General features: G+C 41.0%; 1 protein-coding gene across 4 annotated transcripts in view; it reads left to right on the top strand.

Moving 5' to 3' along the window:
* DACH2 (dachshund family transcription factor 2) overlaps positions 1-25525 on the top strand; it is a 245161-nt gene that overhangs the window by 179792 nt on the left and 39844 nt on the right. For all 4 annotated transcript variants that reach the window (XM_088173069.1, XM_088173068.1, XM_014888323.2 and 1 more), the window contains exons 4-7: positions 3895-4050; positions 7265-7437; positions 18284-18419; positions 21246-21326. In XM_088173069.1, the coding sequence (XP_088029195.1) occupies positions 3895-4050; positions 7265-7437; positions 18284-18419; positions 21246-21326 (546 nt within the window). The remainder of the gene's footprint in view (positions 1-3894; positions 4051-7264; positions 7438-18283; positions 18420-21245; positions 21327-25525) is intronic.

The raw sequence follows: 25525 nt of genomic DNA, 5'->3' as shown, positions 1-25525 counted from the left end.
CAATTCATGCACTGCTAAATAACTTCTCTGCAATAACCCGTTCAGACTGGTGAACACCAGACTTCATTTATTACACAATAAATAACCCAGATCCACCTGTGTGTGTGCCCTGTGTGTCTCCCTGCCCACTGCAGACACTCTGGCCTTTTTTAACCCATTGGTGCTTTTGGCTGCCCCTCTGAAAGCAGAGTTTGCTCCACACTTCTGGGTGCTCCCAGGCTTCTCTTCTCCCCCTTTTCTCTGGCTGTGCTCAGGAACCCACGAGTTCTGCACCTGCTGAGCATCAGCAGCTCTGGGGCTGCAGCTCCTTCCTCTCTTCCCTTTCCCCATGCCCAGTGCAGCCTGTTCTGGGACAAGATCGACCAGAATGCAGACAAGACAAGGAAAATTCACCTTTCTGTCCTCCACTGTCCTCTGTTGGAGACAAGGTGGTGTGGGCAGTGGGTAAGAGTGTCAAATGTAAAGCTTTTGGTAAAGTGTATAAATGATGTATTGGCATTTTGACAAATAATTTCTGGGTGCTCTAATAATATCCCTATGACACTCATGTATCGAGTTACTCATATTTTAAAATGAAATATTCCTTCTATAAAAGAAAAAAAGGTTATATTTCCCTTCATATAAAAGAGGTAGGTCCCATTGCTGTTTCCTGTTGTCTCTTTTCTTAGGAGTGTATGTTTCTTTTTGCCATATATTTTTCCCCTTATGTTTTATATACCTAAAATAAATTACTTAAAATAAATCTCTGTGTATACTATAAGCTTATCATACAAAAGACAGGGTTAAAAGTTAAAAAAAAACCATAAAATAAAAATGTGACACCTTTGCCTTATGATGGCACCCGTTTGGACAAAAAATGGTGATGAACAGAAATCTGAAAAATTGTAGTTAAACATGAATTTGAAGCATTAAGAAGGACTCCGTTTTTATGGGTGTATTCACTTCTAAGTGTTATGGCAACAAAGAATTTCAAAATGCACATTGGTATGTTGCATGTCAGGTATGTATTTGCTGATCAAACATGCTGACAACTGTGTTACCAAATAAGAGAATTGTATGTAAAATAAACACCTTCTTGAAACGTTGCGTGGCATTTAAAGGACTGAGTGTATCAGCACAGGTTTGTATGTCACATACTTGGTTTTTACTGTGAGTCTGCTTCTGGCTTGCTGTAAATTTGTATGTAATCTTTTTCTCACCCTATGGGCATAGATACCCCAGGGAAAATGCAAATTTTCTTTTAAAATGGCTATTTTTTAGCTGTGCAGAGGGACTGTGGGCAGGATGAATCAAAGGTGTCTGTGGTGTGGGGCACAGGACTGAGACCATGAGCCCTGACTCATTTCCAGGTCAGTTTCCTCACTGGTGTAACAGGAATTCCTAATTCTGCCCCTCAGCTTTCCCACCTGCAGCTGATCACTCTGCCCTTATAAAAACACTTCACACCTGAGCAGTTCTAGGTAAGAACTGTTCTAATTATTATTTCATTTTTAAGAGACTTCCTATTACATAGGAAATGCAGTCCAGATGGAGAGATGGAGCTGTTATCTGTGGGATAATGCAGGATAAGGATGCATTTCATTTAACATCCACTTTTATTATACATTGTACACTCAGCTGTATTTTTTTCTTTCTCTAAGGAGAAGTGATAGGGAACATAAGAATACAGGAATGGTCTGTAGAGATAAGTATATTGCAATTTATTCTTGTGTTGCTGGCACTGAATACTGGAGCAGATTTACAAGTGGAATTTGCAGAGGGAAAAAGTTATTATTGTCCCCATCTGTAAGGAGAACTGGTGCAGTGATTTGGACTGTGTGACATAATTTAAATTCGGTTTCCCCTTCCATTGCAGATTCCTTAGGTTGCTTTTCTTCACAGGGCAGTTCTCCATGTGTAGGTTGGGAATAATGGAGTTTTCCTCCAGAATGTGCAGTGGTTGTAGAGCTGGGCTCAGAGAATTGCTGGGGCTCTGCTACTGCAGCCTCTGGAAGGCAGGAGAAACTTCCAGAATTAACTAAATAACCTGAGTTTAGACCATCTCTGCCTAGGGCTGGAACTGCCTGGGGCAGAGGAGCAAAGGGAGAGGGAAACTTTCAGATGAGAACTCAGTTTTTTCTCTTCACTCAGAAATCCCAACAAACTACCTTTGGCCCAGATTTTCGTGGCCAGTGCCCTGATACATTAAATTACAGCTACAAAATGTGTTCCTAAGCAGAAAATTAATGGAAAAGTATGTGTATTTTTTGAGGAAGAATAGAGTGTGAATGTTGTATCTGTTGAAAAAGTGTACGGATAAAATTAAAACTCACTTGTTAAAATCAAATGCTTGACATTTCCTCCAAAAATCCTTCATAAATCTCACATTTAACTTCTGAAACACAACAAGTAATACCAGCCTGGATTCACAATAGTCAAAGTGAACAACTTCCACACTAAATAGCAGTCAAATGTTATTTGAAAGAGCTGATACACAGTATATTAAATAACAAAGATGCTGACACAGCCTCAACTGTAGTAGTTCTAATTACTGCACTATGCCATGCTACATTATATCACATGGCATAATTCAGTGTATCTTTCTTTGTCAGTGTATTACTCATCATTTTACAAATTACAACTCTTTGATAGGAAGGTAATTCATACTTGGACATAGTGCTAAAATGATGGAGTGTTTTCCTTTTTTCTCAATCACTGATCTTTCAAACTTTTGCATTTAGTAGTATTAATCATGTTTATTAGCCAAGTGTTGTCATAAAGAATGGAATTTCTCTGTTACTTTCATATTCAATTAAAATAGTTTTTTGCTTGCTGCCTCTATCTGCTGCACTCCAGTAATCTGTTTACTTATTCTAATTTAGGTTCTTGTTCATAAATTCAAAACAAAATCAATACTACAGTTACATGTTTTTCTAACAATCTGTAATCTAAGTGGCAGTGTGGGGAGAGTACATGAAAGGGGAGTGATCTTAAAATACCTTTTAACTCTAGAAATGTCCAGTCTAACTTTTTGTAGGTGTTCTGTTTTGTGGACCAGATGCATTTTGGAATTCACTGACATGTTCTACTTAACGTGCTGTTTAGAAGGAATTTGTTATTCAAGTGTGCAATACTGAAAAAAGTGCAGTCTGTAAAATGCTGCAGAAGAGCAGACAGAGATTGGAGACACTGAGTGCTCAGTTTTCTAGACTTTGTGTTGGTTGTAGACAGTAATTACTATGCATAATAGATACCTGGAGTCCTAAGTTGAAATTCCTGAATATTGATGATTTCCAAGCACAGCCTTTGCCCGGTTCATTTAACCTACAAAGTGAATTTTTTCACGTGGGGCATCCCCAGGGTCAGGCCCAGCAGTGGAGGGGGAGCTGCTGAAGCTCAGAGATAGCCAAGCTCAAGGATGAGCTGTAATGAGCTCTGGAGGGGTGGATTCCAGCTGGAATGTGACACTGGAGGGAGGGAATGGCCAAGTGCCTCCAGGATTGGCAGTGCACAGACCTGATGAGCACAGGGGTGCACTCAGATGTGTCTGGCAGGGACTGGTGGCCTTGTGTCCTGTGATGGCAGGAGATGGTGACTCAGCCTCTCAGATATTCCCATTCTAATAATTCACCTAATCATGACTGATGATTTCATCCTCAGACATTTAGCTGTTCCTGTTTCCACAAACCAGTGTCTTGAAAGTAGGTGATGCTGGAAGTGTCTAAAAATATTTTTTTTGCCTGATACTTATTTAATAATTTATTTTCTGAAAAATTCAGGTGCAGGTTCCAGGTGCTGTGCCTGTGCCAGGCGCTCAGCTGTGCTGAGGAGCATCGGCTCATTGCTAACCAAGCGAAATATCTGTGAATGTGAAAGGGATATGCCACTCATGGCTTGCCTTGCCCTGTTTTGCAGGTGGGAGTGAATCCTCGTGGGACAAAGAGAAGCTCCAGTCTCCCATCACGACGGGATCCCAGCACAGCCTTGGTCACCCCACGCTGTCGGGGCAGTCGAGCCTTGGGAGCGCGCACCCGCTCAGCCCTCTGCAGCAGAACCACCTGCTCACCAACAGTATGTCCCGGGATCCTGCTGGGAAAAAAAGAGTGCCTGGAGCCCTGCAGGGAGCTGGGCTTGCCTTCCTTCCCAGCCTCAGGGAGGGGGGAAGTGATGGGAGGCACCTGAGTGACAGGAGGGTCAGTCCTTCCAGTGCCAGCTGCACTTGTGCCTCATGTCCAAGCCACCATCAGTCCGGGTCCGAGTGGCTGTTCCCTCTTGGAAAAGTCACTCTTTAATGGGTTTGGGACTACCAGTCTTTAACTGATATTTCCATGGCTTGGAATGAAAGGAAAAATAATCATAAAGTTGCTTAAAATTTTAGCTATGTGAGAAAATTCTCTTCCAGATGGAAATGCTGACCCGCCAAATAGAATAGGAGAGCAAGGAATGAATGTAAAATGTCCAGTTAGAAGGGGATCCACCGATCCCAGCTATCCAAAACAACTGGAATAAAATGACACAGGTTGGATTTGGAACCTAGAGCTCCCTACAAAGCTGTCTCTTTTCTTTCCCTTAGGAAGGGAGCAGGTGGATGCCATCAGTTCCACTTCTTTGCACCCAAAGAGGAAATGAAGGGAAGGAAAAAGTATTCCAAGAAAGATGTTTGGGATTAACGTTTTAAAAACTAGTGAGGAGTAAAGTTATTCCTATAGTTGATGATGGATGAAGAATGAAAAGCCCATTATTCATAAACTCTTGTTTCTTGTTTAAGCTCTTCATCCTCCAAGTTCTGAAAGTTGATTTTTGGTGTTGGTTTTAGTGGATGAGTGACACTTCTGGCTCCTTACACAATTTTTGGAGGAGTCAGTTCATTGCTACCTCTGTCAGGCCCCAGACTGGAGCAAATCAGAGCTATTGAAATGACTCCTACAAAATGAGTCTGCTTTGTTCGTGGGAAGGTGTGGACCTGAGCATTTTGGATTAAGTGTCAGTAGTTAAAAAATCACCAGGTCATAGGACTCAGATTCTCTGTCATTTGTCCTTTAATTTTATATTCTTGCTTAATTCAATACCTGGATTTCTTTTACACACAGCCATACTGTGTTCTTTGCTCTTAAGGATATTTTCCAGTGGATTCTGTAGTAGGTGAATGTCTATGGGCTGTTAAAGGGTTTACTGGATGTCAGACATTATGCCCAGTGATTTGCAAGTGCAGGATATATTTTCCTCATAGTCCTCTGAAATGTTTGACGGATTGTGTCTTAAAACTGGTGATGTGCTGTTAAATTCTGTTTGTAGTTTGCATTTAGTTTGCATGTCAATTGGACTTTAAGTAGACATACAACTCAATGTGGCCAGATGGTGTCTGGGAGTTTTGGAACTCTATAGAGGATGAGGAAAGATTATTGGGCTGTTAAGGGAGATCTGCAGGGGAACAAAGGCTCGTGGATGCAGGCACTGGAGGGGATTGTCAGTGTGGTTTGAAGTGGAGGGAGATGTATGTGGGCCTTGCTTATTGCCTATCATAATTAATATTGGCATGGATCATCATATAAAATAGAGAGTGAGTCATTAGACATCACAGTTGTTGATCATGATATGCTCATGTTAAACAGGAATAGTGTGGGAGCTGGGAATATTGCAATTCTGCAGTTTCCTGGTGGGCACCATGGTGTTTTTATATCACTGGAGTCAAATTCTGTAGGAATAAAATAAGATATGTCAGTCAGTGGTATTTTTTATTATTAGTTCTGTCATACACCAAAATGGTGACTGGCCTTCTCCTTTAAAATAGTTAGGATAAGCCCAAAAGTTAAAAACTTTTTAACAATGAACTATCTCAATGGCATGTGGTAATGACTCTAGCTGTAGCTGTATGTTTGTGTTATTTAATACTTGCACCTGAATTTTTAAATGAGGATTTCTAATCTAAACGTTATTTAGAAAAATGCTAAGACATTTTTGTCTGGCAGAACGAGTCCTGGGGTTTTTTTCTGAAAAATTAATTTTGGATTTCCTGTAGTAGCTATCTTCAAGTGGTCCCTCTAAAGAACTCCTGAATGCACAATAACCTGAACAATTTTTTCAGTGAATTGGTGTCTTGGTCTTGCTTTCCAGTGCAGTCATTACTAAATACAAGAAGTAATACACATGCTGAAATGGATATTAATGAAGTATGAGAATCCAATTCTTGCTAGCAATAACTTCACCTTTTTGGCAATGTCAAGATCTGCAAGTTGGTCCAAATAAATTTCATACCTTCTTAAATTGTTTTATATCCATAGCAGAAGACAATTTAAAGTGACATTTTGAAAATTAAAACCTCTGGCAACAATTTTAACCTCTCATTACGTGTTGCAGTTCACAGACCTCCTGTACAATCACTCAGTGGTGTCTGTAGTTCAAGCCTCCTGGATTCAAGAAATAGAGTATAAGAATTTAGTGTGGCATTGCTCAGAAGTGGCAATAGGAAGAAGTCTTGGTAGGAGTGTATGATCAGATAAAGTTATTAATAAATATTCATCTGATATGTTGGAAAACGTGCAAATTATGTGCATGTTTTGTGGGGTGTTTTTCTTCTTTATTTCTCTTAACTAAAGAGATCACTGAACTGGTGCAGTCATACATTTATTTTGTGCCACTCCCCAGCACAAACCAGCCTTTCCTGGGCTGCACAGACAATTATCCTCTGTGGAGCCCCAGAACTGCTAAAATTTGCTGCTGTCAGGTTTGAGTGGTGGATGTTGCAGTGGATTTGAGCCTTGCAGGGTGTCCCAGTGATGATGTGGTGGATGTTGCAGTGGATTTGAGTCTTGCAGGGTGTCCCAGTGATGATGTGGTGGATGTTGCAGTGGATTTGAGCCCTGCAGGGTGTCCCAGGGATGATGTGGTGGATGTTGCAGTGGATTTGAGCCCTGCAGGGTGTCCAGTGATGATGTGGTGGATGTTGCAGTGGATGCAGACCCTGCAGGGTGTCCCAGTGATGATGTGGTGGATGTTGCAGTGGATTTGAGCCTTGCAGGGTGTCCCAGGGATGATGTGGTGGATGTTGCAGTGGATGCAGACCCTGCAGGGTGTCCCAGTGATGATGTGGTGGATGTTGCAGTGGATGCAGACCCTGCAGGGTGTCCCAGTGATGATGTGGTGGATGTTGCAGTGGATTTGAGCCCTGCAGGGTGTCCAGTGATGATGTGGTGGATGTTGCAGACCTTGCAGGGTGTCCCAGTGATGACATGATGCATGTTGCAGTGGATGCAGCCCCTCAGTGACATGTCCGTGCTCTCCCCAGGGATAGACCTGCCCTTCATGATGATGCCACACCCTCTGCTCCCCGTCAGCCTCCCCCCAGCCTCGGTGGCCATGGCCATGAACCAGATGAACCATCTCAACACCATCGCCAACATGGCAGCGGCGGCGCAGATGCACAGCCCCCTGTCCAGGGCAGGGGCCTCTGTCATCAAGGTAAGGCATCCTGGGGCTGCCAGAGCATTTGCAGGGACACTCTGAGGGAGGAGGAGGAGGAAGAGGAGGAGGCAGTGAGCTCACACTGCCCCAGCTCACTTTGGCTGCTCCCAACACTGAGCAACACCCACTACTGCACCCGAGAAGTTCAGCTGCTCTGATCTGTCAGTAAGTCTGTAATGTAATTAAAAATGGACACTAACACTCACTGTGGGCTAGAGTAAGATCTGTGCAAGCTTAATAACTCTTCTAAAATGCTGTTTAAAGTCAAACCTAAGAGAAAATGCTGTAGGACATGACAAGAATTGTAGTGCGCTGCAAATCCAGAACAGGTAAACAGCAGAGAAATCATCACAAGTACCTCAGCGAGACTGAAGAACAAAACAGGAATTCTAGCACTGAAAATCCTGAGAAAATTATCACAATTACTTTAGTGAGTAAAGTCTCTGGTAGCCAAACCTGAACTTCCTTGTGGTTGGTTAAAACATGTTTGTATTTTGAAAGGCTTGTCGTAGTCTCTACCAAGTAGGCTGTTCAGAAAGGTTCTTGCCTATGTGGAGAGCTGCTGTCCTGCCACGCACTCAAAAATGCATTAAAACAAGAAATTTTCAGAGTAGAAGTGTGTAGGATCAGTGCATGTGAAGGACTGGTGTGATAGGATTCTCTAAATCAGTGTGTCCACCTTTTACTGAGCAAAAAATTAAAGTGTTATCAGTCTGACTTGTGTGTGTGTTTGCATGCACATGTGAGTTTCCTGCTGACAGAGTAAAATGCTGTCAGCTTTGAAAGTTCGTTGGTTTAGTCCAGTCCATTTTTCTTTGGGTTTAAATAAATGAGTCTATAGAGCTCTCTGTTCTGGAAAGGAAATGTCTTCAGTGTGTTCATTTACACTCATGTATCCCTGTCACTCTAGAGTCTGACTTCTGGGTTGCTTTATTCTTACAACTCTCACCGATTTTCTGAACTTAACCTCCCATATCTTTATTATGAAACGTGTTCATTATAGTGTGTCATTATTTTCTCATTGAGAAAGTCACTGTTTGCAACACTACAGTCCAGTTGTGACTGTATTAGTGAGGGTTGTGTTGTACTTCCTTTTGTCACAGGCTGGTGCTTCAGGAGGTTTTATTTCTAAATCAGCAGGGAAAGAAACTCACAGAACCCCAGCACGTGTTTCATGTTCATGCCCATGTGTTCTGATAGCAACATCCTCTCAAGGGGGACAGCAAATGTCTCTTGTAAATCACTGCAATCAAATTCTACATCCCTCTGTTGTTGAGGTCCTGGAGGGGTTTGTTTTCCTTCTGATTTTCTTTCTGGCCCTAAGCATCTCCAGAATTGCCTCAGGTTGTTTCTCTGTTTTACTGAGAGTCCACTTCCAGATTAGGGGAAATTTTGTTCTGAATGCTTTGGTTTTTCTGACTTTTTTTCTTTTTTTTTCTTGGCTTCTAGGGAGGCTGGGAAAATTCAAGGGTGACATTTCCTATTAGGATACCTACTTAGGATTAAGATATGTAAAAACTTCTCTTTATCATCAGTGTACCTGCACTGTTGTTGGCTGGGTGGGGAAAACATCTCTCTGATGTCCAACTGCATATTAGTTAATGCAAGTCATTAAATTATTAGAAATTAGTTGAGATTCTATTCATTTCAAGCCATAACCTTTCCTTTACCTGTTCAGAGACCTCTAGTCAAAACCCTAATTTCAACACAGCAGTGGAATATTTGTAGCAGCAAGTAAACTTGCAGAAGCTTTGATTGTACTCTAAATGTCACCAGTATGTAACCATGAAGATTAAATGCATATTTGTAAACAATGCTAGGCCTTTGTAATTTAAACTGCAGTTTTTGCAGGCAGTTTGGTTTCAGGGTGTTATTTAGCAGGCCCTTGCTGATGTGAGTTACTCATTTACAGCAATTTTTTTCCCCAACAGCTGCACTAGAGGAGACACAATATCTCCACAGCAACACGAGGTCTGGCCAGCTCTCTGGTGGGAATTATTTCCTCTAATGTTGCAGAGGGAAATGCACCAGAGGCAGAGTGGGCATCCTTTGCTGTGTTACTCTCACCTGTCAAGTGGTGCTGCATCTTTCTCTAACTTGTTCTGAGTGCTGAAACTGTAGATGAATTTTATTACAGTGTGAGGCTCTTTTTGTCCTTTCCTTCCCTTATGTACAATCATCCAGCACAGAATGATGACCAGTTAACATGAAATTCTTGTACAAAATGAAACATGTAAAAGAAAAGCATTGCTCTTCCTGCTGTCAGTAACACTTTTATTATAGGACATTATTTAAGTGCATTTAATAAGTACAAAATATAGCTAATTTCAATAGAATGCAATCCCAGCATCATGTTTTTACTTAAAATGGGAGAAATGAATCGAATATATTGAGTGCATGTCTGTTTCCATAGTCTGATGACTAAAATACCACTTGGCCTGTTTTCTATAGGTGTGAGAATCAGCTGCTTTATAAGGTTTTGAATGAAGTCATTATGCTTTTTATATCACGTTTGCCATTTAGAAATAAGCTGTTCTACCAAGATATGCATGATCAGCAAAGTTAACATTTAGTGCTCCAGAAAGAAATGTCATAACTATGAAACTTGATTTCTCCCTGACAGGAACACCATAAATTAGGGAGGCACAATGGCCAGGCTCACAAAACCTCCTTAGCCATCTCTAACATGATGTGATGTGATTAGAGCAGCACCAGCAGCACTGTGGCTGTGCCCCTGTGCTAAACCCAGCCTTGCAGGGATTTACTGCACATCTGAAGAAGCTTGCTGGCTTTGAAACTTGGCTGAAATGGCTCAGAAGAATCTTTGTTATTGAGGGGCTCATATAGCAAAAGCAAAATTCAGCAGTGACACTGAGTTCACCATCCTCTCTCTTCTCCCTCCTGCATCCAGTTCTTGTGAGTTCTTCATTTTCAGAGCTGTTCTTCAGCTGGACCTGCTCTGCAATCCAGGAATGGCCTGGATATAAAATGAGGATCAGTCTGGGGTGGAATTTGGCAAAGTGCACTTTGGGCTAGGAAGAGCAGTGAATGCTCAAGGCCAGGTTGGATGGAGCACCCTGGTCTCGTGGAGGGTGTCCCTGCCCATGGCAGGGGTGGAATGAGGTGACCTTTAAGCTCCTTCCATCCCAAACCAACCTGTGACTCTGTGAATAAATGGAGCAGTTTACTGTCACACAATAATTTTGTTGCTGAAACTCAGAAAAATCTACTCAGTCACAATATTTTCAGAAGGAAAGTTGGGATGAGCCCTTTGCAGGAAAGTGAGAGGATTTTTCACTGAAATTTGTGAAACACTCAGCTCCAGAGAGCAGTAGGTGCATAAAGCAAAGGCTTTTATTTTAGAGTGCACCTGTGACAAATACAACCTTACATGACTAAAAATGTCCTGGTTTACACAATTCCAGCCAAAAAAGCAGGGAGAGGGCAGGGGAGAGGTTTGGGGTTAGGGAGGTGAAGGGAAGGCTGGAAGGAGCCAAGTCTGGAGCTGAGAGTGATAATCTTGGACTGTTCACTGAAAGGCCACTTGCCCAGATGTCCTTGGGAACAGGCTGGTGGGAAATTCTGTGGTTAGGCTGAGCTTGAAATTCTGAGAACCAAACCCAAACCAGGGGCCTTAAGCTGCTCCCTTGGTGTTAGATCTGCAGAGAGAACTGAGAGTAATGAGGCAAAACTTCATGCCAGAGATCTGAGACTTAATTTTCTCCCAGATTTTCCCTGCCTCTCATTTTTACTTACCAGGCATATTTTGCACCCTCCTTCCTCCCCTTGCTCGTGTCTCACCCTCTTCCTCCTCGTGCTCCCTCCCTTTCCTTCTGGCCAGCAGCCTCTTTGGAGCTGCTGAGGGATGTGCTTCTCCCAAGTAGGAGTAGTTCTGAAAATTGGTTTCCTCTCTGTCCATTTTTCTTCTGTTGTCATCCCCTCATGCTCGCTGTATTCCTGCTTTTCTCTTACTCTTTCTTGCTCTCACCGAGGTCCCAGTTAGGAATAAATGGTGCTTTTGTTGAGTGCAAATGGGAAGCATAGAAAAACCAAAAAAAGTAATTAAAATGCTTTACGAAAATAAAGCATCTCTATTTTCATATTTTAAATGCTTTAAAATGCTTTTAAAAATTCGTATCTCAGATTTTAAAATGCTTAAAAAGAAAGCATTTTTATTTTCGTATTTCAGAATTCCTTGAGAATTTCACACCAATGCAATTTAGAAACTAATCTGATAAATAGAGCAAAGAATTATTTGTAATGGGATCTAGACATGCTGTAGAGACTTCTTTGAGTTTTGTTTTTCTCCTGATTTTGTGGGATTGTTAAGGCATTTGTAAAAGATGTATATGACATGATTTTAAATTCCCTGAAGAGAGTACAGATGGGCTGTGTAATTATTGCTGAGAGGTGCTATTTTCTGTGTGCTCTACAACACACATTCATAATATTTACCTGACAGCCAGAAAAATGTGGCCATCTCAGAATGCTCTGAAACACTTCTTCTCACAATAGAAACATTTCCCAGTACAGAATTTCTAACATCAGTAATTTCATATCTCTCTGTGCCTTCAATCCATTATGAATTGTTTTCGGAGTATTGCAGCATTTATAAAATAAAACTTCTCTACAATGTATGTGATTTTTCATATTATTAGATTTATTCTGTCGTGTTCCATAGCAGGCAGCTGGTTGCTGGGATGGAATATGTTGGAGGAGTGATGTGTGAGACACAGGAGTTTGTTTGCTTCATCTAAGGTTAATTTTTGTGGCTGTGTTTGAGGCGAAGGAGGAGTGAGTGTGCAGGTTTGTATCTCTTTATTCACTGATTCAGAGAAATTACTCTGCTGGGAGATATTCAGATCCTCTCAAATTGCATTAAATACCCTTCTCATCTCCTCCTTTGGAGGGAGGCTGTCCCTCTCCCTGCAATGCCAAGAACTCCTGGCTCCTTACCACCCTCACTCAGAGGTTTTAAGCATTGAAAACTTACTTTAAACTTCTAAGTGGGAAAAAAAATCCAGTCAGAAACCTCTCTTTTTGCAGAGCTTGCAAAGGAAGATTGTTAGGCCAAGCACATCTAAGCTCTTAGTTCTGGCTCAGATCTTTTTAGTATTAGCTTCATCATTTGCACTTGTCCTTAATAACTGATGTGGCTGTAACGTGGATGAGGTGGAGCATTTTCATCATTAGTCCTGGGAGTGCCTTTCCTCCCTTCCATGGCACCACTGGGTGAAACAACTCAGGAGAGAGGCACAAGTACCAAATTCCCACCAAGATCCTCTCCAGCTTCAGGCCTTGTTGTGCTCTCAGATTCAAAATAAAACATCAAGCTCTTCATCCAGGAGTGTGAAGGTTTCCATGGCTGTCCCAGCCACTGCTAATTTAAGGAGCAGGGAAGAAGGCAGCTCCTGCTTGGCTGTTTCCCAGCACCATCTGATTAGCTGCACTTCTCTGTTTGGCTGAGCAGCTGGCAATTAATGGATTGATAGGAAGTAGTCACAAGGTAATGGAATTAGTGAGTGAACATCTGGTATTAAAATCAGTAAATGTAGGAGTTTTTATGATTTCTTAAATTCTGTGAGAAAATAATTGCTAGTTGACTACAACTGAAACAACTATATGTACACAGTGGAAAAAAAAAATTGCATTTTAAATGGCAAAGTACATATTTTAGGCGAATGACTTCCCTGTACACTGCAAAAGATGAATGGGATCCAGCTGGCTTTCAGACACACAGATCCTATCTTGGTTTTTAGACCAGCTGTTTACCTTGTTCATCTCCAGTACCTACAGCAATCACAGGTACTATAACTGGCTCAGAAGACCAACAACTCACCCCCAGTCTTTGTGTGTGCTCACTTCCAGGGTGGAATGACTCAAAATCCAAACCAAACTGCTCCTCTCCAGCCCAGAAATGGCTGTGACCATCCCAGTTCTTGTTGGCATCAGTTCAGGAGTGGCACAGCTCCTGCTTCCTGTGACAGGAGTATTCTTTTCCTTGGAAAAGCCTAAATTGAGTAGTCCATCAGTTAAGGACTATAAACTTTAGAACACTATTAAAAATGTGCTGGTTATTAGGATTCAAACAACATTAGTATCAAGTGAGGTCAATTGGAAAGAAATACATCTTAGTATTAACTAAAGAAAGGAAGTGTTGGCAATTCAGGTCTTTGCTGATTGGAATTGTGAATTGTGTTAACTTTTCTTGTTCTTCTGCCTTGCTGAGGATGGGATTCAGCCAGGGAGGGGGGGATGGCTGCAGGCAGACTCTGCTTTCTGCAGTTTTTTTATTTCTGTGTAGTCCATTTTGAGAATATGAATGGAGATTTTAGAACCACTGGGAGGCTGGGGTGTGGCATAATGAACATCCCAGTGTGCAAATTACTGCTGGGATTTTTTCTGCCAGAGCCCATGAACTCTTGTTTTTCCAACATGGACCACATCAGCTTGAAATTTTTCTTACAACACTTGAAAACTCTAATCTAGGCCTAAAACCAGTAGTATCTCCATTTTTTCCTTCCATTCCATTTCATCAAAGAGGGTGAATTCCAGCCACTGCAGAGCCCTGTAAAGCAGCAGCACCTCAATTAAATATGAAATACCAAGATAAATGTCTGAATAAAACATCCAGGACTCAGACAAACTTCCAAAACCTTCTTGTCAGCAGTGAAATGCCACTAAATCCTCTAGGAACTCGTTAATAGATTAACATTTGGAAGAGTAATTACAACTACATTACAACTAAGAATAAAGAAAAATAAAAAGGAAAATCCAGCAGCATCATTTCTCTAAACTCTTGACATAAAAGGAAGATCAATACTATAAAAAAATCAGAGGTAAGGAATTAAGGTCAAGATGATTGTGTCAAATATAGGTAAGCTGTTCATATATATTTCAAATAAAACTAGTGTGGATGCAACTACTGCGTAGTATTTGCTATTATTGGTGTGGAATATTCCCTCACAGGGGAGGGAGGAGGGATATTGAGCTGAAATCAAGGATCTGACTGGAAATTGGGTGAGTTCATGACTTCAGTGCCATTGAGCTAAATCACAACTAAAATTAACAACGTCAAGCTTTGTAGCTACATTTTCTGAGGCAGAGAAGGACACTGATTTTTAGTGAGACAAATATATTACCCTTCAAGAGGATTAAATACTGGAAAGGTCCTTTTTGAGATTTTATGTTACAGCTCTGTAAAGGAAAGAAAAAAGATGAGATAAAGTAGATACTGTAGGTAGATAAATAGGTGAGATCTTGAGAAATGTTTTCGTTTCTCATAAATTCTCACAATTTGTATAATCCTTATGTATCATTCATTCAGTTATAACCTGGAATAGTAATCTTGCAAATGTATGAATAGGAAGAAATATAAATAAGGAAAACACTACTTTATTTAGGAATTAGTTTCTTTATTACTGTGAGTTTACCTAGTTGTGGGACCAGGCTGCCCTGAAGAGGATGCAGGGGGAATGGAGCCATTTCCAAGGGAAAAAAAAAAAAAAAAAAAAGGAAAGTAACAGGGTTGTAAAATACATTGATGACAAATAAAATGAAGTCATCAATGTGTAAAACAAAATGTTAAGATTTTAGATTTGCAATTTTCCTATTTAAATGCCCCCATTGATTTGTTACAAATACTGTTAACCCTGTGTTTGGAAAATGGTGAGGACATTATCACTTGTGTTCTCATTTGTAATAAAATAGATTAACTTGCTGTGAAATTTTAACTAGGCTGAGACACAACAGTAGCTACCTAATGAACCAGAGCACATTGCTGTTAAGTAGCTAAATAGATGCATACTGATTACAGGACTGAAAAATGGATCTGTTTACCAGCAAAAGAAGAGTCTGCTCGTAGCATTATTCATTACAGTGGGGGAAATTCAGCACATTTCCACATGAACATTTAGAAATGGACAATTTCTTGATCCATATGCAGGCTCACATGGTGATACTCCATCCTCATTTGGAGCACATAAGATACAGAGGGGGAATTTCAGCTCCTTTGTTGCTTATAGGGAAAACTCTGCCTTCCCTGTGCCTGGAAATTGGTGTGACTGGTAAGATACTAAATGACAGAATCAACTAATTCTCTTAGCAAGTGATTCGCTGTGTGATTAAAAAGGACATTATTATTTGACACTTTCACTTCTGCCTGAAGATTTCAAACCAAGACCCTGAGTTTGAAGGGAAATTACTCCAGGCAGAGATTATTTCACAGTGAGAGACAATGGGAAATGCAGTTACCAGAAGGAGCTGGAATACTTTGCTTTTCCAAATCATCAGCTTTTGAATTACTCAAATAACTCCCATTTAAGATGACATATATGGCTGTTTGTGTGATATCTAAGTGTTAATTCCTAGTCATATTTGTTCATAAGGTTTTTTTGCAGAACAGTTGGCATGTCCTCTCCTTGGCTATTCATTTTCATGGTTGCAGTAGACAATGAAATTTACTTAAACTATGCACTCTTCTGTAAAATTAATCATTTCAAAATGATATCTTAATTGTAAATTGAGTGCTCTTTGTGGTAAAAAGAGAAGAAATAGTGCCAAAGAGGACTGTTAAAACTGAAATCGAGGCAAAGGAAATTGCAGTCAGAGTTGTAACCTGTTAGCAGGAGCCTATTTGGAAGCTATAATTTACACAAAGGTAAAAAACACGCAGGATTTTTCCACTCAGGATTGCACGTGTAATTCTTATTTAGGACTACTTTTTGAGGTAAGAATGTGACTTTTCAGAGCAGCTCAGTAGGCAGCACATTCACAAAGTCCCAACTGCCTTTTACTTACCTGTTCACCTCAGCAGCCTCCAAACCCTCTCCTTTGGAGGCAAAAGGAAAAAACCCACAGGACACTTTAAGCTCAGAAACTTGGACATTTTTTCCTCCCACTGAATTTGAAAACTAATTTGTATAAACCATGCAGTTTTCAAAATTATAAAAACTTGTGACTCAACCGAACAGACTCATATCTGTTAAATATTACCATTAAAAGTCTCCCTTTCAGATCTGTTAGTTACTGTATGTTCATTAAATAACAGATAATTAGTGAAACTGATCCATTGAGGATTAGCAGCTATGTAATAGATACACATCTGTTGCATGGTTTTGAGGCTGGGTTGTTATTTAATGTACAATAACAATCCTATTAAAAGCACGTCCAGTGCCCTGTTGTCAGCTGGTGTGGTTGGAAGAGGGAAATACCATCCATGCTCTGAGGAGGATCCAGTCTCATGTTCCCTTTGCATAACTCTCAGAAGTGTCTGTAAATACAAAGATGAGTGTGGCTTAGAGGGGTGGTTTTAATGGGTAACAGAATATTCTTGTTGATCTTGCTGGCTGTGTAATTAATGAATTGCCTTGATACATCCAAACAGCAGCTTTTATATCAGGGGTTTAGAATGGAAAAACTTCTAGGAACCATCTTCTTCCCAAAGCTCCACTACTGATTCAGGCTTCCACCTAGAAAACTGCATAAAACTTCAGATGCTACTGAGTTTATTTTCCAGAGCACACAGTAAATTGCTACCAAGGAACCAAATTGAATATTCTTAATGAAACATCTTCAGAATAGCTTAGAAAGGAGGAAAGATTGCAAAGTTCCTTTGAGACAACTTTCCCAAATTAACTGTAATTGTGATTTTTAGTGAGGTGGAGGCAAGAGAATCTGTTTTTTTAAAAAGAAAGAAAGTTAGGTTTCAGTTCTGGGTTTGTACAGGAAGCAGCTGATTGCCAGGGATGAGGGCAGTTCCCAAGGTTCAGTTTCTGGAGTTCTGTAAATGCAACCATTTTTCCTCATTAGTGTCTCTCCCTTCATGCATCTTCAAGGACTTTGACGCAGGTTTTAAAACATATAAGGCATTTTAAGAGAAAAATACCTGGAGTAAATCAGGACCTGATTGTCCCTTTCAGAAGATTCTCATTTTCTGTTGGTTCTGGGAACAGGAATAAGGGGCACTGAAATTTTTATTTAAAAGTGTGTGTGTAGAATTGGGTTGGGAGGATCTCAACTGGTCTCACAATCTCTTGTCTTAAGGATGAATTTTCACTTATGTCTTGTTTGTCTGACCTGTTTCTAAAGATTTTTACTGATGAAAATTCCAGGGCATCATCAGGCAATTTGCAAGTATAGATACACAGAAATGCAGAATTTAATTATCCCTTTTTTTTTTCTTTCCTACCCTTTTTTTTTCCTGCTTACCTCAAGTACTATATATATTTAAATTTGAGGTTAATATCAAAATTTTATGTGCAAATATAAGAATTTGCAAGCAGACTCTTGTTTTCTTTAGCCAGTGGTGCTTTTCATGCAGGAAGGAAGTTCCTACCAGAGCCACAGCATTTGTCATTTGTCCAGGTGCTACCCTGAGAAGATACTTAATATAATTTATTCAGGTACAGATTCTAGTTACAAAATTCACAAGCACAGACTCTAATTACAAATTTGACTGCATTTAGTGACGGTTCAGTCCAACTGTGAGTTGTTTATTTGAAATGTGACTCATATATGGCAATCTTACTACCTGTAGATTAAAAATAGTTTGTGAAAGCAACATGAAAGAATATTCTGTATGTTCCTAGGCGTGAAAAACTTAAAACATAAAAAGTTGCCAACAAAAAATGATCAGCTAAGCTCAGACACGTTGCTGGTGTTGGTTTTGGCTGTAGATGACTACGCTGCTCTTAACCATGACTTGCGTTCTGTTTACCTCAGAAACATTTGTTATCATTACTTTTAAACCAACCTCCCCTTTTTGTTTTTTTTTTTTTTGTTGTTGGCACGGTGGTGAATGGTGGATGAGGCAGCCCAGCCTTTGCTTTGCTTGTGTTTGCAGGAGAGGATCCAGGACAGCCCTTCCCCGGCGCCGTCCCTGGAGGACAGCCAGCGGCCCGGCAGCCACGCGTCCTCCCACCCCAGCAGCAGCGTGTCCAGCTCGCCGTCCCAGCTGGACAACACTCCCGACAGGATCGGTCAGTGCTGCTCCCCCTCAGCCTGGCCACCTCCTGCACACTGCTCTGGAGTTGGTGGGGCTTGATGCAGAATAGGCAGAAAGTTCATCCCTGTGGTTTTTTAGTGCTTGCTATGGAATAGGCAGAAAGTTCATCCCTACGTTTTTTTATCGAAGTTCCATCACTCAGCAAAGCCCAGCCCCTCGTGTTCCTCCTGTGCCAGTATCCCTTGCACACAGGGATCTCCCTTGTACCCATCCCTGCTCCAACCAACTCCCCTGATGTGCTTTGGCAGGGAAGTGCTGCTCCTCAGCCCCTTGGGGAGTTTGTAGGGACTGGTGCTGATTTGTTCGGGCTTGCTATGGAATACCCAGAAAGTTCATCTCTATGGTTTTTTAATACTTGCTATGGAATAGTCAGAAATTTCATCCCTGTGTTTTTTTATGGAAGTCCATCACAGCAAAACCCAGCCCCTCGTGTTCCTCCTGTGCCAGTGTCCTGCTCCACCCAGCTCCCTTGGTGTCCTTGGGTAGGGAGGTGCTGCTCCTCAGCCCCTTGGGGAGTTTCTAGGGACTGGTGTTTATTTGTTGGGGCTTGCTGTGGAATACCCAGAAAGTCAATCCCTATGGTTTTTATAGAAGTTCATCACTCAGCAAAGCCCATCCTGTGCCAGTGTCCCCTGCACACAGGGATCAACCTTGTACCCTTCCCTGCTCCACCCAGCTCTCCTGGTGTCCTTGGGTAGGGAAGTGCAGCTCCTCAGCCCCTTGGGGGGTTGTAGAGGTTGATGTTTATTTGTTGGGGCTTGCTATGGAATACCCAGAAAGTTCATCACAACGGTTTTTAATGAAGTTGATTAATAAACTTCAGGGATGAAGGGCTTGCTATAGAAGGTCCAGAAAGTTCATCCTTACGGTTTTTTATAGAAGTTCCATCACTCAGCAAAGCCCAGCCCCTCGTGTTTCTTCTGTGCCAGTATCCCCTGCACAAAGGGATGTTCCTTGTACCCTTCTCTGCTCCACCCAGCTCCTCTGGTGTGCTTGGGCAGGGAAGTGCAGCTCCTCAGCCCCTTGGGGAGTTTCTAGGGACTGGTGCTGATTTGTTGGGGCTTGCTATGGAATACCCAGAAAGTTCATCCCTGTAGTTTTTTAATGAAGTTCATCACTCAGCAAAGCCCATCCTGTGCCAGTGTCCCCTGCACAAAGGGATGTTCCTTGTACCCTTCCCTGCTCCAGCCAGCTGCTTTGCTGTCCTTGGGTAGGGAAGTGCTGCTTCTCAGCCCCTTGGGGAATTTGTAGAGACTGGTGTTGATTTGCTGGCGCTTGTTACAGAATACCCAGAAAGTTCATCCCTCTTTTTTAAAGGTTTTTTTAATGAAGTTCATCACTCAGCAAAGCCCATCCTGTGCCAGTGTCCCCTGCACACAGAGATCTCCCTTGCACCCTTCCCTGCTCCAGCCAGCTCCCCTGGTGTGCTTGGGTAGGGAAGTGCTGCTAAAGGCACCTGCAGTTGAAAACCAGCAAGGAATCTTTTTATTCCCATGCGTTTGAGGAAAGTCACAGATTATATGATTTTTTTTTTTTTGTTCTAAAAACCACCTTGTGCCCACACATTCCTTCATCACCCCGAGGCTGAAGCCTTTCTGGCTTTTTTGGTGTCTCCAGCACAGCTTTCACAGCCTGTGCACTATCGATTAAAATGCTAATTCTGTCTAGAGGAAGTTCAGATCCTATTCTTGGTGCTTCCAAGAGGGATCTAGGGCAAGTCAATTAACATCTCCTCACGTCAGTGTGTGTCAACACTGCTGTCTCCTCATGGCCTGGAGCCCGTGCAGGCATTGCTGAGCCACATTTAAACCACAAAATCCGTGCTCTCCCCTCCGGCTGAGGCACTGGAGAATTCCCTCCCATCCACAGCTCCTGCTGCTGCTGCCTGGGGCTTTGCAGTTCTCCCCTGGTCCTTGCAGCAGCACCACAGCACTGCCCAGCACAGTGGGTAAAACCCGAGTTCTTTGCCTAAATCTGGGCACTCACAGGGCAGAGATTGTGGAGTAGATTCCCCCTCATCTTTTTCCTGTGTAAAACAAGGCTGGAAATACACAGGGCAAGAAATTTTTAGCTTCCTGTAGCAGCAGTGAAAAGAGATCATTGATATCTCTATACAGACAGCTAGTGCTTACTGTTGTAAAGATATGGATAAATATTTTTAATTGGCAGAAATACAGTGTTTTTACTTTTGCAATTATTAAAAAAACCCAAAAACCTCTCCCTAAAATATGGTGATGAAGTTTGTAACAAGTGTCCTCCCTGGAATAACTGTGAAGTCTGTAATTGGTGGATTGCAGAGAAGGAAATGTTTTAATCAAATAAGAACAAAGAGGCATCATGAAATCATAAACTGCACAGCTCGTGCTGAGCTTGCAGGTGTTAAGTAAAGAATTCCCTTCAGCACTAAAATGTTGAGGGAGTTTTGCTGTCACCAGTCAATTTGGGCTATGATCTGGCAATCTGTGGGTTTTATTAAATTTACTCCTTTATAGATAATTACTAATACTTAAATCGTTAAACGTATTTTTCCCCAAAATGGTTTTTGTGAAGTACTTTTCCTATTAATTAATTAATTTGAACATTTCATGAGAAATCACATTCATCTCAGTAGTAATTTGTGTTCTATCTTGGTGTCCTTGTCTAATAAACTTGAGCAGATTAGCTTTTACTGTATATTGTACTTGGCTCTAAGACTTAAAATACCAAAATATCAACCAAGAGGAAATATAATTTAATATTTTCTTTTCTCTTAACATTTTTTACCGATGTGTTATATAACTGTGCCCTCTGATTCTTTTAGCTATGCTGACCAACAGCAGGGAAGGAGAACTCATTGATCAAGAAACTGGGACCAGCCTAAAAAAAATACAAAAGGAGAAAGGTAAAATCACAGACTATTTTCCATCTCAGGCATTTAATTCCACTTATTATGTGTTTTATTCCTTTTTCTCATGTTCTGCATATGCAATGACATTATATTACTAATTTAAGAGAACTAAGTGCCTAATTGCAATGAATAATGTATCCAGTGAACTCACATGGAAGTGTAAGCAATGAGAACTTTGATTCTCTCTGTTTATGTAGCATGAGGGCAATATTTTGCAGGTCTTTTGGCTCAATTATTTATGAAGTTCTAAGCAAATATTTGATCAGTCACGTGGTGTTGTTTGTTTGCCTTCAGGGGATGTGTGTGCAGACTGCTCTGATGCTCTGGGTGAGCAAAATACAATTTTATATTGTCTGAGCAGTGAGGGGCAGCAAGGGAGGAGGTGATGTTTGGGATTCTCCTGTAGGCAGGGAGGTGCTTCCTCTGCTGGGTTCTCCTTGCAGAGGTTCCTGGGTGCTGGAAAAGGTGAACACTCAGGGATTTATTCTGGAGAAACACTGCAAAGAGATGCTGAGGGAGGTGGTGAGGGAGATGGTGAGGTTTTAGAGTGAAAAAGATGTGGAGGAAAAGAAACAGAAGGAAGAAGCAACATAAGCTAAATGTACTTGTAAGTCTACTGAGAATATTCATATTTATCATCATAAATGAAAGCACAAACTGATTTCTATTTTGGCTGAGGTGATTGTCGTGTATTTTCAGAGAAAACTAAGAGGCAGACATAGACAATTTTATGGGCTACTCAGAAGAGAATTTGGAGGCCCTCCATGCCCTGTGGTTCCAGAGTTATATAAAATTATTGGAGCAGTGTCGTGGTTTTGTGCAGTCAGCTCTATTCCTCAGAGGTCTGTGACTGCTTCAGTCGTGGGTAGGAAGAGCCTGAAACTTCCTCCTTATATTTTGTATTTTTGTATTCAGCTCTCCTTGAAGACAGGAGCTGTTTCCTATTCACTGGTTTTTCTGGACATTTAAGCACTTTCCCCATGAACCCCAAAAGAGCCCTTCTGTGCCATTCTGAGATAATTTTCTGTCTGGATCATCCTGCTTAAATCCTTCCCTCTTGACTCCTGTTGACATTTATAGAAAGTTACCATCCATACCTTTACTCCTAAGATTTAAAAAGTACATTTCTGTAGTAATTGCATAGTATTTAATCTAAGCCTGAAAGTGTAGTTGATTTTAATTCTGTTGAACTGTGCATGGTTTCTTGCCACATGTTCAGTCATTTTTCAGTGAAACAATTCAGTGTCCTCTGGGGTTCAAAGATGCAAATCATCTACTTCTTGGTAGTAGCAGTTCTGTCACTCAGGATGGATGAAGGAAGGTACAGTTTAAGAATCTGAAAAAATAATTCAGAAATCTCCAAAGCAAAAATAATTGAACCTCCACCACCTGTGAAGCCAATTCCCAGGCTCCTGTGATCATTCCTTTTAACATGGATGAAATCACAAAGATCTGATGCTAACAGTTTGTGTGCCATAATTCTCCTTAAGATTAAAGTTGTGTAGGTTTATTCATTTCCTAGTCCACATTTTTGCATAATTTCTTTAATTGATGAAGTACTGGGAAATACGTCTTTATACATGTGTTAGTTCTGCATGCACTTAGGGGATGTTTTTAGAATTAATTTAATATTCAGAGATCCACCTGCATCAGAAAAAAAGTGCTTTGACATCATGAGACATTTAAAAATATTATTTTAGAGACAAAGTTTCTGCTTGGTCTGCAGAGGTCAAGTTTTTCTCAGAAAATCTGAGAAAGAGAAGTTTGGGGGTTTTTTTGTCATGTCAAGTGTGATTTTTCAAGTCATCCCATGGCTGTAGAACCAGAACCTTTTGAAGGCATTATAGTGAGACTAATACAGAAATTTTAAAGGCACCAACCTTGTATATCCAGGCTTCCAAGCTGATTTTGCATTTATCAGTGGGACAGACTTACATTGCAGTTTCTGTAGGAACCACTGGGCTAAGTCCTCAAGGATTTGTCCCAGTTCTGTGCAGATTCTTTGTTCCTGATACCATTTGTGTTTTCTCTGTGTAATTATTTTGGTGCACCTCAGTTATGTTGAGTGTTTTGGGTGTGGGCAGTGTGAGGAGTGTGATCTGTGCTGCCTTGCCCTGCAGAACACATCCAGTGTCATTTGTACACAGAGCAAGCTTTGTTTTTCCAAACCTGCCATTGCTCTTACCATGGCAAAATATATTCACCATGGAAAAGATTTTCAAAGTTATTAAGAAGGAATGTAGTTAAAATAAAAGTATCAACATTTATTAAGTATGACAAGTAAGCGGTTTATACAACCGTGGCAAACATATGTTTTCACATCTGTTTTGAGTAATATCATCATGATTTTAAAAATGATTTATAGCTCTGCAGGCCATAAAATGCCAGCTTTGCTGTAAGTTGGAAGTTTTCAAACAACAAAGAAATTATTGAAGGCATATATTGAACATGTTTTTGTGTTAGACACCTTGACATAACTTCACAAAGCTGAGCTCTCTATAACAATTAAGATACAACAGTTGGAAATTAAGGAACTCAAATTTATCAGGAGTTCTATTTATGTAAGAAAGAATGATAAAAGTTATTGTAATGGTTATAGTCAAAGTACCCCCTAGGACACAGAGTTTTTGTTTTCCATGTCCCATTTTAAGTGATCTCAGCAACAGACAAAAATGTGCTACTTTATTCTCATCAAATTAATTTCAAGGTAATTAGGGCTGAGGAGAGCATGGCTTCACAACAGTGCTTCTTCAAAAGACAGTTAATAAGAGGTTGTTGCAATTCCTGTGATTTGTTTCCATGTGTTGGTGGGGCACAGCTTCCAGAATTGGTGGCTGTCTCATTGCAGAGTGTTTAGAGCCCAGTTTCAGCCATACCTTTAAGCTTTTCAAAGGAGAAATACCATTAAATCTCAATTATTCTGCATCCTTTCATCATCCTTTTAGAGAAAGTATGGTCAAATTTAATATTAGAGGGCAACAAAGTCAAACATCTTTGGAAGTCTTCATGGTTTGGGGTCTTTTTATATATATCTAAAATTGTTTTTACTGCATGGATTACATACAGTACTATATTTTTGTCAAATGCCTTTTTCTGGCATATTACACCAGCATTTTGCCTGTGCATCTATTTCTGAGTGAAAACCATATCAAGAGTAATCTGCACTTTATTTTGAAATCACTAGTGCAAGGAAACAGTTAGAAAATCCCCCCTGGAACACAGCCCCACATTTTACCTGCACAATTACTCACAGAAACTACACTTGAAATTCATCTGCTTCAGTACATATCCTGGAAAAAATCTCTATTGTGTGGGGTAGGATTGTGTTTGACACAGCCCTGTATAGGCTTTACACAAACCTCCATATGAATTCTGGCATTAGGAAGGGGAAATGAGCCAGAAAAGAATTTGGCCATGCCTTCCAGCCAGATTTAGATGCTAGTACAATTATTCTGTTTGACTGCATGACAAGAAATATTTCAAACTCCTCACATAGGCTGGCCCAACTCTTGCCACAGTGAAATCAGTGGGGATGTACAGGATGTCTTCAGTGGGAGCAGTTTGACCAAAGCTTGGTCTTTTGGAAGGTTTTTCCCCCAGCTTGTGCTGCTGGTTGTAATCCAGACATGGATAACGTGTTCACATGGGGTTTGGGGTGCAAACCATATTTCCATATTGTAGGAAAATTCCATTCATGACCTGTATTATCAGACTTACCCACTGTTCATGCAGTGTATGAGCACAAATAAATATGACTTTTGCTGAGAGGGGGGCTTGCCCTGCACTCCCAGAGCTGCCTGGGGCAGTGCTCCCTCCTTCAGCCCATCCTGCACCTCCAGAGCCCAAATCCAGGCTCTGGGGCTGTGTCCCAGCACTCAGTAGCCTCCAAATTCTGCATCTGGCAGCTCTCCCTTCCCAGTTTATTAAAGAACAACTTTCCTTTTATTGCTTCAAGGAAAGGGGAATTTTGCATCATTTCTGTCCACTGAGTGAAATATTTTCAGATGGCCAGAGACCGTGGTAATGAAAGAGTAACCATATTTATTTATTGGATTTCATTAGTGGAAAAGAGGGTTTATGCTGTTTAAATTAATCACTGCCAAAGGACTGGGCTGCTCAGGATGTGAGGGGAGGAGAATGAGCAGGTGCAGAACACCTGAAACAGCAACAGGCTGGTGGGGGCTGTGCTCCAG

Source organism: Sturnus vulgaris, chromosome 14, assembly GCF_052056855.1.
Source record: "Sturnus vulgaris isolate bStuVul1 chromosome 14, bStuVul1.hap1, whole genome shotgun sequence".
NCBI classification, from domain to species: domain Eukaryota; kingdom Metazoa; phylum Chordata; class Aves; order Passeriformes; family Sturnidae; genus Sturnus; species Sturnus vulgaris.
This window is presented reverse-complemented; position numbering and strand designations above follow the sequence as displayed.